Source organism: Melitaea cinxia, chromosome 12, assembly GCF_905220565.1.
Source record: "Melitaea cinxia chromosome 12, ilMelCinx1.1, whole genome shotgun sequence".
In the NCBI taxonomy this organism is placed as follows: domain Eukaryota; kingdom Metazoa; phylum Arthropoda; class Insecta; order Lepidoptera; family Nymphalidae; genus Melitaea; species Melitaea cinxia.
This window is the reverse complement of record NC_059405.1, coordinates 10,846,740-10,860,810: the sequence shown is the minus strand read 5'-3', so window position 1 is coordinate 10,860,810 and position 14,071 is coordinate 10,846,740. Positions and strand designations below refer to the sequence as shown.

The following is a 14,071-nucleotide window of genomic DNA, read 5'->3' as shown; positions in this document are numbered from 1 at the left end:
GCTTCGACATTGGATCCATTGTTGCTATTGCTGTTGATAATATTTTGTTGTCATTTCTCAGTGTCATTTGAGGTATGTCGATCACTACGACTATCAAATAAATGCCTTTTTTTCATAGTTATTTATTGCATTTACGTATTATAAAATATATTTATTTACAAATTATAAAAGTTACATATACTTATATCATTTTATTTTAGTACCTATTTTATTTAAATTGACAAAGCTATAGACTCTTGTTCTGACCTTAAACTGATACATGTACTAGCTTAGGCACTTTCGCACATAAACTCACATACATACACTTAACTCACACATACACTAACTAATTTACATATACTTGATTTCTTATTCAGCATCTCATGCTTTATTAGTTTTGTATGATTGTATCTGTTGTAAATATGTCTACCCCTTCTTATAGAACTTGTGCCAAAATTATATATTGTAGCATAGGGAAGGTTGGCTGATCATCCTTAACACAGATTATATCTATAATCTATATAGGATGATCAGTCTGAGCTCCAAATTTTTTGTGTAATTAACCTTCTGCATAAGTGAATTTTTGTAATTGTTACCATTTTTTTAAATGTTTATTTTTAAATAAAACTATTATAAGCTATTTTTTTCGTATGTACATTATACACACACACACACACACACGCATATATATATATATATATATATATATATATATATATATATATATATATATATATAACGGATAGCTCTTTTCCACAATATAAAAATGTCATTATATCAACAGCCTTGTCCCATAGTAAAATGCCATACGACATTATACTATGGAAGAAGCCCAATTGAAATAATCTAGCTACATATCCGTTAATAACAATATTCTTTCAACCGCTTATGATGCAGAACTCAGACTATCCGTCGATTGACATATGGTCCCCACTATAATTTTAAATCAATGGTGATTCTAAGAAAAACGGTTGAGTTAATTAACACTTTATTTGCATTTTAAGTGGAAAATTTTAAACAATTATAGTTTTTTTTTTCTATTAAGAAGTATGTTATTTACGCTAAACCAGTGCACCACTTCAGAAAGAGTATTGTTTACATCGTCATAGTTTGATTCCTGTCTACGCAATTAGAATATTAATGTAGTATTATCAGTAAACAATATAATCTCATGCTTCTTCTCTACTAAATGTGGTTGGTAATTAATGTATATTAAAAATAATAATGGACCAAGAATTGAGCTTTGTGGGACCCCCTCACCTTACACAAGACCTAGACTATTTAGCACCATTTATTTTAACTCTCTAAATTCTACTAAAATAGGAACTCAGAAGTTTTAGCTCGTTACTTTTAATACCATAGTGACTGAGTTTCCTGTTTAATATGTCATGATAAACATAGTCAAATACCTTGGATAAATCACACTACACACCTAAAGCATCACGCGACTCATCCCACGCATTGGCTACCGAAGTAAAAAGGTCACGTGGAAAAATGTACGGGTGCTCATTGTTCAGCGGCCTAGAAGTAGCCTTTTTATCTCTTTACCTCTTCCCCCAAATCCCCGAATTCCCAAGGAGGGTTGATGTCAGGCAGGCGGCCGGTCGTAAAATATACATGCCAAATCATTATGTGACAACATGAGTTTGGGAATTAAAGTATGCGATAATGTTAGGGCGTACCCCGCAGGCGACGCGCAGATGCAGCACCCGGCGTCTGTGGGAAATGGACAAGGGTTGCTGCACCAGAGACGGGGGCAGCGTAAGAGGCGAGTCCAGGAGGTGAACTTGAGGATTGCGAGTTGGAATGTGGGTACGATGACTGGGAGAGGACGAGAGCTAGCAGATGTTTTGGAAAGGAGACGGATAAATATAGCATGCTTGCAGGAGACGAAGTGGAAGGGACAGAGAGCAAGAGAAATTGGGGCGGGTTATAAGTTTTATTATTGCGGCTGCGATGGGAAAAGAAATGGCGTAGGTATAGTGTTAGATAGAGAGCTCAAGAACAAGGTGACGGATGTGAAAAGAGTGAATGATAGAGTTATTGTAGTAAGACTGTTGATGGAAGACTCGGTTTTAAATGTAGTTAGTGTGTATGCGTCGCAAACTGGATGCGATGACAGTATGAAAGAAAGGTTTTGGGAGGATTTTGATGCGGCTATAATGAGAATACCAGAATGTGAGGAAATATACATTGGAGAAGATTTTAATGGACATGTAGGAAGGATGAATGACGGGTATGGAAGAGTGCATGGGGGCCGAGGTCACGGAGTCAGGAACCGAGACGGTGAAGCTCTACTGGAAGCAGCCTTGGCCTTTGACTTAGCAATAGCCAACACATTCTACCAAAAACGGGAACAACACCTTGTCACATACCGTAGTGGTCTACACTCTACCCAAATTGACTACATTCTTTTAAGAAGAAACAGGCTAAAATCGGCCAAGGACTGCAAGGTAATACCGAGTGAGAGTCTTGTCTCCCAACATAGGCTACTGCTCCTGGATTTAACTCTGAGAGTTCAGAGTTTAAATAAGAGCCCGAAGCCCCCAGTTAGAACGAAATGGTACAGACTGGATGATAGGAAGATGGCTGCAGAATTCCGGGAAAGAGTGATTGGTAAACTGATAGAGATGGGAGATATGGTGGGGATGGGAGTAAACGAGTGCTGGAGTGAGATGGCAACGTGGGTGCGAAGTGTAGCAAGGGATGTCCTAGGGGAAACGAAAGGGAAAAGAAAAATAGAGAGGGATACATGGTGGTGGAATGAGGAAGTACACACGATTTTGAAAGAAAAGAAGAATGCTTTCAAAGAATGGAAAAGAGTGGAAGATGGAAATGACAGAGAAAAGAAAATAAAAAGATTAGAATATCAAAATAGTAAAAAGAAGGCTAAGAAAGCAGTCGCAATCGCAAGGGCCAAGGTTCAAGATAAGTTGTATGATTTTTTAGAGAGCCCACAAGGTCAAAAAAATCTTTTTAGAATAGCGAGAGAGAGAGAGATGAATGCAAGAGATGTAAACCATATGAAATGTATAAAAGACGAAGCGGGGAAGATCTTGATGGACAATGAGGAAATAAAAGAACGCTGGAAGAGATACTTTAATAACTTGATGAACGAAGAAAATGAATGGAGCGGAGTGTTAGAAAATGTACGAAGTAATGAAGGAATGGTGAAAGAGGTAAGTATAGAGGAAGTGAAGATGGCAGTGCAGAGTATGAAGAATGGAAAAGCAGTTGGGCCAGATGGTATACCAGCGGAAGTGTGGAAGTTTTTGAATGCGGATGGATGGAAGTGGCTGACTTTATTTTTCAATAAGTTGCTGCAAGAAGAGGTTATACCCGAGGAATGATGCTACAGTTCACTGGTGCCCATTTTTAAAAATAAAGGTGACATACAGGACTGCAGCAGCTATCGGGGAATAAAGCTCATGTCACATAGCATGAAGATATGGGAGAAAGTGATAGCGCGACGAATGAGAGAAGAATGTGAGGTCACACAGAACCAATTTGGATTTATGCCGGGCCGGGGAACTACGGACGCCATATTTGCACTCCGCCAACTCTGTGAAAAATATCGACTCGCACAAAAAGACCTACATATGGTGTTCGTAGATCTGGAAAAGGCATACGATAGAGTCCCCCGTAAGGTTCTGTGGTGGGCTATGAAAGGGAAAGGAGTGCCAGAGAAGTATGTACGACTTGTTCAGGCGATGTATGATAGAGCTAGCACCCACGTCCGGTCCGAAGCCGGGGTAACTGACAAGTTCAGTGTGGCTGTAGGTTTGCACCAGGGGTCGGCTTTAAGCCCGTATCTATTCCTCCTGGTAATGGATGTTCTAACATCAGACATACAGGAGGAAGCACCCTGGTGTATGCTGTTTGCTGACGACGTTGTTCTTGTCGGAGATAATGTCCTTGAGGTACAGAGCAGACTGGGAAAATGGCAGGAAAGACTGGAGGGCGCGGGATTGAGGATAAGTAGGTCTAAAACCGAGCACTTGTTCTGCGATTTCAGCGGTTCGTCCGGTTTTTCCCATATTGCCTTGGATGGTGTATCCCTACCAGTCTGCTCCGACTTCCGCTACCTTGGGTCATTAATACAAAATGACGGCAACATAGACCGTGACGTGAAAAATAGAATAAATGCGGGATGGATGAAATGGCGACAGGTATCTGGAACAGCTTGTGATCCACGAATGCCCCTTAAACTTAAGGGGAAAATCTATAAAACGATCATAAGACCTGTCGTAATGTATAGATCAGAATGTTGGGCAACAAAAGTGACGGATGAAAGAAGAGTGCACGCAGCCGAGATGAGAATGCTAAGATGGATGTGTGGAGTAACGAGGAAAGATCGGATTAGAAATGAGTATATAAGGGGAAGTTTGAAAGTAGCACCTGTGACAGAGAAAATAAGGAGCAATAGGTTAGCGTGGTATGGGCATGTAATGAGGAGGGATGACCGCTATGTCGGTAAAAGAATGTTAGGGATGAATGTCGAAGGACGAAGAGCGATCGGCAGACCGAAAAAGCCATGGATGGATTGTGTGAGTGAGGATATGAGAAAGAAAGGAGTAAGCACTGAAGTGACGAATAATAGAGAGGAATGGAAGAGAAAAACATGTTGTGCCGACCCTACATAAGTGGGATAAGGGCAGGAAGATGATGATGACCTCTCCTCTCTTGTCCTGATCACATACCAGCTTGTAAATAAAGTTGTGCCTCTCCACGGTTTCAAGCTGACTTTATACGCTAGGCTGCTTTCTTCTCTTCTTATATTCAGGAGAGTTTGTTTGCTGAAACTTTTTAAAACAATTTTTTTAGCTCCGTTACGTTCCCTCGATTATTCAATCGCCATGACTATATATGATCAATATATGATCAATAGCTTCGACACAATACTTTTTTATACCACTAGGTCGGCAAACAAGCGTACGGCTCATCCTATAGTAAGCGAATACCTTAACTTATAGACACCATGCAACATCAGGCCACCAAAAGCGCCTTGCTGACCTTGAAAGCATTATTATTTAGATGTGATCTTCTTTAAGGTAGTATTTTCCTCAGTTAGACTGCTCCAGATTTTGAGCAAGAAATTTTCTGCTATGCTGTGTGTGTGTCTGTGTTATCGCTATTAGGTGTGTATCTATAATAACAACTGGAATCGATTCCTTACGTGCTCACCAAAGTACGATGGAGTGACCCCATAATAACAGCAAAATAGAATAACATTATATTTATTTAATTTTTCGAAACTTATTATCTTAATTTTTTTAAACACAAAAAAAGGAAATGCGGACGCTCATTGAACTATAGTTCAATGTGCGTCCGCATTTTTATGAAACATTTGAAATACAGAATAAAAAGAAGTAATTTAAATACTGCATGTCGTATTTATTATTATTTTTTTATCACAAAAACGTTTTAATTATTCTTTTATTTTATAACTAAGACAATCTATATTAATGTATTTTTTTTCACACCAACGATTTATATACATATTTTTATATTCATTTCATTTATTTTTATATTCATTCATTAAAATGAAAAGGCCTTTAATAGTCGTATCGAGAACGGCTTAACTTATTTGGCTAATTTATTAACCGACTTCAAAAAAGGAGGAGGTTACTCAATTCGACCATATATATATTTATATATTTTATGTATGTTCGGGGATAACTTCGTTTATAAACAGATTTTGATAAATCTTTTTTTGTTGGAAAGGAGATATCTCTGGTGTGGTACAATGATAAGGAAACCAGGATCTGATAATGTGATCTTAGAGAAATCGAGGGAAACTCGAAAATCCGCATAACTTTTTATTTTTAATTTAATCGAAAGCCAATGTTTATCATGTGGTCACATTTAAATATCATCGAGATCTGATTAAAATTTTTGGAGTAATCTTTGATAATGCGTATTTACTTGACTAATTTTTCGTCTACCTACGCTGTATTACTTGTCGACATAATTTAAGTTGGTTTTTCTTCGTTTGCCTGCAAACAAAAATATCTTATAAAATATTTGTTGTTTTTCAAAAAAGATTAAGGTTAAAAGGGTGAAAAAATATTATGAAGAAATTGCAAGGAAATTAGTAAAAGCATCAATTTTATTTTCCATACACTTTATCAAATTTCAACACACTTTGTGTTTAGAGATTGTATATGTACATATATTTTTAGTGAAAGTGTTTTTTTTTTGTTTTTTTTTTCAGTCAACTTGGAACAACTTGCGGTCTTTACTGGGTAGAACGCTTTCGATGATTCTTTTTTAAATCGAAAGGTGATACTTGTTGTGTGGTCCCAATTCAATTTAATTGATATCTGACGTTTTAAGTTTTCTCTAATAAATCGTATTTACCTGACCATTTTATTGACGTTTGATGTACCGATATTGATAATTCATGTTTTGATCGAATTTTTTACATTTTGATGTCAAATTATAGTAAAAATTACTATGCAAAAAAACTTCAATTTGAAATAAACTTGACGATACGTAAGCGCAACAGTCTTTCACGCTGGCAGTTGCGGCTGCAATCCTTGCACATGACAAACATTTGTATAAGCCATACCGATGTTTGCATCGGTCTGGGGGTTTGTACTTGTATTTTTTGTGCTTCCAAACCCCCCTGACACAGTAGTAAATGCTAGTAAATCCGTTGAGTGTAAGACGATATTTATTTAATTTTGAAAATGAAATTCCTAATCAAATGGCAAATATTTGACACCAAAGTGGCCAGTTCGAGAAAACGATAATCTTAGGAGTAAAGACGTATAGTCAAATAACGTGTATGTATTCGTGACCGAGCCCGTCTCCGAAGAATTGTATCTTTCCTGCCACATCCTGACAGTCTCTTCTCTGATCTGCCTTCTGACATACGAGACGGGTACTCTGTCGTAGTCAGGTGCCGTCTTTTTTGTCAAGGCCGCTTTTTTGGCCAACCCGTCCGCTCTCTCATTGCCCGGTGTTCCAACATGGGCCCTCAACCAAAAGAACCGCACTGTCTTATTCTCCTCCCGGAGCTGTCTGATTCGACTCTTCATTTCCAGGGCCAGAGGGTGAGTCACTGAGGGGCTCCTCAGCAGATCTAAAGATGACCTCGAGTCGCTCAGGATGTTAATGGAGCGTGACTTTGAGGTTTTTGCCATGTCCACGGCTCTGAAGAGTGCGTACATCTCCGATTGAAAGACAGTGTTGTGCGTCTCTAACCGGAAAGTAGAGTATCTTACTTCCCTGCCTTGGTCCCAGCATGTGAGGGCGGCTCCTACTTTACCCTCTATTTTACTACCGTCGGTAAAGATGAGGGGCCCGACGATGTTGTGTTCTTCAAGGACTTCGGGGTTCAGATTCTCTAAGCGCTCGTACTCTGTTGTCATGAGTAGGGAAGGGTGGGGATTTTGCATTGGTCCCACCCTGCGCTCTAGCTCTCTTCCCGGTGGAAGAAGATCCGTGCTGTGGCCTTTTTTGGTTTTGAATAGTATGGCCGCCTCTCGAACGCGAAGGTCTAACGGGAGCAGGCCGGTGAGGACTAGTGCCGATGTCAGAGACACCGTTCTGTACGCCCTGCACATTTTTTGTGCAAATCCTCTCTGCAGTGAGTCTAGCTGCTTCCTTATCGACAGCTTCTCTGCTGCAGGGGACCATACGCTCGCTGCGTACAGAACGATGGGCTCTATCACCGCCACATATATGGTCCGTACGATCTCCCCATTCAGACCCCAACTCACTCTCGCCGCGCGCGCAAGCTGTTTATAAATATCCGCCGCTTTTTTACATACGGCGGATACGTGCGCGTTGAAAGTGAGCTTTGAGTCCAAAATGAGCCCCAGCAGTTTTATTTTATCTACAAGCCTCAGTCGAGTGCCGGACATATGGATTATGGGGGTGTCGTATTTGAGTTTTTTAGTGAGCACCATCGCATTGGTTTTGTGCGCGGCGAAGCTCAGCTTATTACGTATACCCCACTCTTGTACGGCCGCTAAGGTGGTTTCGGCTGAGGTCTGTAGGTTGCTGGTTTTTTGGCTGGAGAAAACGAGGACAACGTCGTCCGCAAAGGCCTGACAGTAAACTCCCATCGCGCTGATCTCTCTCAGAAGCGAATCCAGTATGAGGTTCCAGAAGGTCGGCCCGCCAATGGATCCTTGGACACAACCCTTCGTGGTCTCCTTTTCACTGGTCGCTCTGGCGTAATTTACGATGACCTTTCGGTCCTGGAGGTATGAGGCGACCATAGCGTATAGATTTCTCGGGCAATGCTTGTCCACTAGCTGTTTTTTGAGAGCCGGCCACCATGCATTGTCGAAAGCGCCCTCTATGTCAAGCGATACCAGAAGTACTATCTTCTTGGACTTAATTTCCTGCCTGATATGCTCGACGAGATCGTAGAGGGCGTCTTCCGTTCCCCTCTGTGGCATGAATCCGTACTGGCTTCTTCTTAAAGTGCTCTCCGAGGCACGGTGGGAGACCCACAAGGACAGACATCCAAGTCGAAAGAAATATTTGTACAATTAAAAACATCTATCCTGAGTGTGAATCAAACCTGCAAGCCGTCGGTGTTTTAGGCGACTACTCGCGCCTAATGAGAATGTTCTACCAAAAGATCATTAACTGTACTTTAAAAAAATAAATAAAAAAAAAGCACCAGTGCTACATTATTCATTGTCATTTAAATCTGGCGTTATATATTTTTGTATTTAAGAATCTAACAATCATTTACTTTAAAACAAGCAGACAAAATGCTCGCGTTAAGTTACACGTTATTGTCGGCTTCGTTAATATTTTTCGTGACAGCTTATGGTAAGTTATAGTGTATAATTTTTCTCAGAAACTTCTTGATAAGCATTTAATGCAAGAGAAATTTATAATTAAGAAGTATTAAGTAAAAATTATAATAAAGTATACTCTCTTATCTAGTCTATATTTTTATGTTTGTGTTAATAATAAAATCATATTTACATATGGGACCGATTTTGCCTCTTTATATACATTCATAATTATTAATAGGTTATAATTAATTAATTTTATTTCAGAAAATCCTTTCGCAAAATGCAGTATTAAAAATGAACGATGCATGGGAAAGGAATGGGAAAACGTCTTTTTAACAGTAGGATCTACCGGCAATGGAGAATTAAACATGGATCCCATAGATCCTATGTTCTTTAAAAATTTCGCAGTGGCTATTGCAGATGGTGTGACGTTTAATGTAAAAGATGGTGCAGTCAAGGGTTTTAAAAATTGTAAAATACCTAAATACCGGTAAGTTCAGCTTAATTTTATTTTATAATTTCTTATAATTTCTTTTATCTTTCTGTTATAATTTCTTTATACTAACTAATCAACATAAAAAATATTCTGTTAAAAGTAAATAATATATAATAAAACGTAGTTATTAAATAAAATGTTGTATTTGCAAATATTCAAGTTTACCGGTGTGTCTGAAATCGTTACTTATAGTAAGGATTATATATACTTGTAAACCCGTCCTAGAGCGGACGGTGGATCTAACTGAGAACCTTCTCTTGCATGAAGGGAGGACTATGCCCAGCAGTGGGATGTTACAGCCTGAATCAATAAATTAATCAAATAAATAATGTTTGTTAAATTTTAATGATTTTAGTATCAACTTAGAACAGAAACTGGAATCAAAAAACATTGTTTGTGATACATTGAAGATTACTGGAAAGTTTGAATTCGGAGGCACAAATCCAATGCTAATGAGTATGTTTGGAACGAATTCTTTAAACGGACATGGAGAAGTAAAACTTAAATTTGGTAAGATTTTAATTTCATTTTATTACTTAAAAGTTTTTATTCGAACTATGACCAGCATAACTGCTTATTACAGCTAATACTCACGCAGGATGTATTATTTTACTGAGTTCATAACAGTTAGCAATGTAACGGAAGTATTTAAAAGAGCATTTTTTGAATTTTTTGTTTATTCTTCTCAGCAGGATCTGAATTTCATATCGTTGGTATCGTTGGTAATGGTATCGTGGTATCGTGGTATTAGCTGTAATTATTTATCGTCGAATTTATATATTATTCTTTATAAAATGTTGATTCCTTTTAAATGCTATTTAAAAATATTTGTTTTTTTTTTATAATCTTTATTTATATTTAATTTTTATTAATATTTTTTTATTTATACAGAGCAAGTTACTATGAATCTCAACTTGCCTATTACTGTGTTGAGAAAAGAAGATGGTGAGGCTTATTTCAAAATCTTAGACGGAACACCGCAGTACACGTTTGACATACAGAAGGCCGGCTTCGATATTAAACATTTAGTTGTTGGAGGAAATGACATTAGTAAGTTACATTGTTTAATTATTTTTTTAATTATTTATATTATGTTGTATAAGTTTGTAAAACTCGAATGAGTTTCTTTGGCATTTTTGTAATCTTTGTGATTTGTATAATTTATTTTATGTATACGTTATAAATAAAAAGTCAAAAATAATAGTAGCAATGCAAGTTCAAATGAATGAATATACTTGAACTTGGAAGATTATTGAAAATTATTTATCTCCATTTTTACTGTTATACTTTTCTCAATATAAATCAAATGTATGTTACATTGTAAGTTCTAGATGAAAGTGTTATGAAACTATTTTAATCCCATATTATGTTAGTGTACCTATATGTATTATATTATATAAATTGCTTCAGGTGAAATTGCGTCGGCGTTCCTGACTAGCAACTGGCGTCCTTTAGTACAAGCCTTTGGACGACCTTTGATTGACAAAGCGCTGGAATTTTTAATAATATTTGCAAATAAAATTTATAACAACGTCCCTGTCAAAGATTTTATTCTAGAAGATCTGACGCCATACGTCTCTAATTAAGTGACTGATTAAGAATCGGTTACATTCAAAAAATAGTTCAAAATTATATAATTCTATCGTTATAATTTTAAACTTTGATATTTTTAGATGTACAGTTTGAATAAAGTGTAATTTCGTATACTCGTAGTACTGTCCCCTAAATAAGTTTACTTGACGCAATTCGACGAGACGAGAACATGCAAATTTTGCTCAATTTATTAAAATTAATAATGGGTAATAATTAATGTATAAATGTAATAATTAATATAATTATAATTAATATTATGGTATTAATTGTTTTATTTATTTGCTCCTTTTGTGCATATTAGATTTTAAACAAATATATTACGTTTGACGTAGTCTTATGCACCATTTGAAGTTTTTTTTTTTTTTTTTTAAATTTAAAGTTCAATTTCTTTTAAACATTTTCAGTTTAACACATCCGGTTTTTTAACCAAATAAATGTTCCTAATCCGTTCTAACACACTCGTTAACATTATATTTCTATCTTAACTTTTCATTTAATCAAAGAAATTATTATTTCCAATAAATTAATTTAAAGTATTGAATAAATAAGTTTTTAACCAAGGCGTTTTATTTGATACAAGATTTATTTTTTACTATTCTTTCAAATGACAATTGACCATTATTCTCGTATGTTTTATATATGTAAGTGACTGGAAGTCTGATACTTTCAAAATAAATTTGCTGAAACTATACTTTATTTCTTTAAAAAATATTAATATGACTAATCAACGCGAAGACTTAACGAAAATATCGAATAATGTTGTAAATAAATGTACATTACTTTTTAAAAGTTTCTGCACCAAGTAACGCATTTATGTTTTCGTTTGAATGTACGAGTATAGTAGTATAACATTTATGGTTTTGGTATAGAAATATAGTGCTGATCAATTGAGTAATCTCTCGAGTTGTGATATAAACCTGTTTTTAGTACTTGCATTTTTTTTTATTATGTCGATGATAATTTTGATAAACATTTTTTTTATTAATGGAAAAATAGAGAATGAAGTAAACGACGTTTATCTCAGATCATAACATTTTTGTTTGTCTTAACGTTAAGAAATCTAATTATATCTGAGCTATAAATAACGAAAATCTAATACCTTTATACGAGCAATATATACTTATGTATATATAATCTCAATCTTGGAGACAGCTCCAACGATTTTCATGATTTTTTTTAAGGTTTGAAGTGTTTTGAAGTGTTTGTTTTTTTTGTTTTCAGTTTTTTTTTTTTGTTTTCAAGCTGAGACGTGACTAATAATTTGCCTGACATATTTAAAGTTACAGAACGAACTTTCTTAAATAAAGGTAAATGTAAACGCTACTTAAATAACTATTCTGGTGTGGTGGTGCATGTCTAGGCACTGGGCGCTCGGTGGATATTTGTATTTGAATAAATATTTATTTCCTGTCTGGTTGATCGCCTTGAAAATCTCCCCACCGTGACACGGAGAGCCCGTAAAATAACCGGTCCCGGTTGTTATAATGGACACCTGATAGCGATCGTTACTGATACTGATAGTAGGGATTATATCCGGTAACCTGTAGTATCGCAGCGTACTGGATTAAGCTCCGAACCTGATAATAAATGACAAAGTCTTTACCTATCAGCGGACTGTTACAAACTAAATCAATGATTTATTAGGCCTTTTTTACGTTGATATTTTTCTAGTTAAGTTTTAGTATTAAATAGCGAGTCGAACACATATTCCGGGAGCCATTTTTATTTTAACTATTGTTAAAAAGAGTTTTTGTAATACGAGTATTTTAATCGACCTTGTGTATAAATTTATTATTTAAAGTTTGACTTCATGTGAACATCGACGATATAGTAATTATATGAAGATGAGTTTTTTATTTGTACTGCAAAAAGATTGTCTTATAGGTATTATCTTAAAATGAATTATGTAAATATTTTAATAAGAAATTTTTTGTTTAATGTCCAAAAAGTCCAGTTTTGCGGGTATTAAGAATAAAATTAAGATGTATATCTCTAAAATATTTACATAACTCATTTCTATATATTTATATATTATGTATGTATATCTTTACTTTTGAAAGTTCTAAGAAGTATCACGATACCGCAAATCTATCACTTACAAATTCTACGAACTTAATCTACATAGATTTAAAGTACCTGAATATCAAAAAAGTATCTAATCTTTTGGTATGAAAATAAATTTATTCTTATTTTTCGTGCTTTTTTTCACGACTATTTTGGCATTATATCTGAATTTTTTATAGTTAGGACGTGTCATCTGCCTAATCCTTACTGAAAGCGATTACGATAAATTTAATCCTTAGAATTTATGTTCAATCAATAATAAAAAATAGGTTTGAAAATTATAATTATCATAATAAAAAATGATAAAATAGTTAACTGCGACGAAATGTATTACTAATAGAATTTCGTATATTTACAAAAACATTTTATTTCGACAAAGACAGTAACAACTGCGGTAGAAGCACAAGAAGAAATGATAAAATTGGAAGTCGATGTTTCCGTTATTAACAATAGGAACCGAAATACGTTTTCCAGTACAAGATAATACAAATGACTAAATGTGGATTTATTGTGTCGCTAAATTCATATTATTATTATTATTAATAACAATTATGATATTATTACATATATTCATAACACTTAAGTAGTGCATTTTAAGTATTTTTGGTTATTCTTATGAAAGTATTATTTAATTAAAAGCTAATATATACTTAATATAATGACGATTTCGTTTAATGCATTATTGAAGTTTTTGATTCTGATTTTCCTGTGTGATGTGATGTGTGAATGTGATCTTGCTTGTGTGGGGCGACTGATTTTTATTAAAACTCTTACAGTTTCTACGTGTATAGTGATATTTTATTACAGATTTAAGACAATTAAATGATTACAGTGTTATTTCACGAAATTACCGACGTTACTGAGAATGGTTTTATCATTATTAATAATATATATAAATATTTTTATTTATGCAAAGCAAGTGACTAAGAAACAAAAATTACCTATGACTGAGATCAAATAAATATGTTGCCAGTGTAAGCTGGAAGAGAATTTCAGAAAACCGGTATTTCTGGAGCGAACTTGGGGAGGGCTATGTCCACCAGTGGATTTCAATTGGCTGAACTGACTGACTGAGTAAGATCAGAAAAGAATATAGTGAGGCTTATTTACAAATCGGAAAGAAATTGCAGTCCACATTTGGCATATAAAAGGCCGTCTTTGATATTAATCATTA

General features: G+C 35.3%; 2 protein-coding genes across 2 annotated transcripts; both read left to right on the top strand.

Moving 5' to 3' along the window:
- The first annotated feature begins 1,619 nt into the window (after positions 1–1,619).
- Positions 1,620–4,991, top strand: LOC123658234 (craniofacial development protein 2-like). Its single transcript, XM_045593676.1, has 2 exons — positions 1,620–2,750; positions 4,953–4,991. The coding sequence occupies exons 1-2, from the start codon at positions 1,620–1,622 to the stop codon at positions 4,989–4,991; spliced, it is 1,170 nt and encodes a 389-aa protein (XP_045449632.1).
- Positions 4,992–8,714: 3,723 nt separating this feature from the next.
- On the top strand, positions 8,715–10,944 carry LOC123658233. Its single transcript, XM_045593675.1, has 5 exons — positions 8,715–8,775; positions 9,009–9,234; positions 9,596–9,750; positions 10,132–10,290; positions 10,651–10,944. Exons 1-5 carry the CDS (start codon positions 8,715–8,717, stop codon positions 10,824–10,826), a joined length of 777 nt encoding a protein of 258 aa, XP_045449631.1. The 3' UTR covers positions 10,827–10,944.
- The last annotated feature ends 3,127 nt before the right edge of the window (positions 10,945–14,071 follow it).

Coding starts and splice junctions, on each gene's coding strand:
- LOC123658234 (XM_045593676.1), top strand. CDS start 1,620: ATGAGTTTGGGAATTAAAGTATGCGATAATGTTAGGGCGTACCCCGCA. Junction 2,751..4,952: donor CATGGTGGTGGAATGAGGAA/GTACACACGATT, acceptor CTTAACTTATAG/ACACCATGCAACATCAGGCC.
- LOC123658233 (XM_045593675.1), top strand. CDS start 8,715: ATGCTCGCGTTAAGTTACACGTTATTGTCGGCTTCGTTAATATTTTTC. Junction 8,776..9,008: donor ATTTTTCGTGACAGCTTATG/GTAAGTTATAGT, acceptor ATTTTATTTCAG/AAAATCCTTTCGCAAAATGC. Junction 9,751..10,131: donor AGAAGTAAAACTTAAATTTG/GTAAGATTTTAA, acceptor TTATTTATACAG/AGCAAGTTACTATGAATCTC.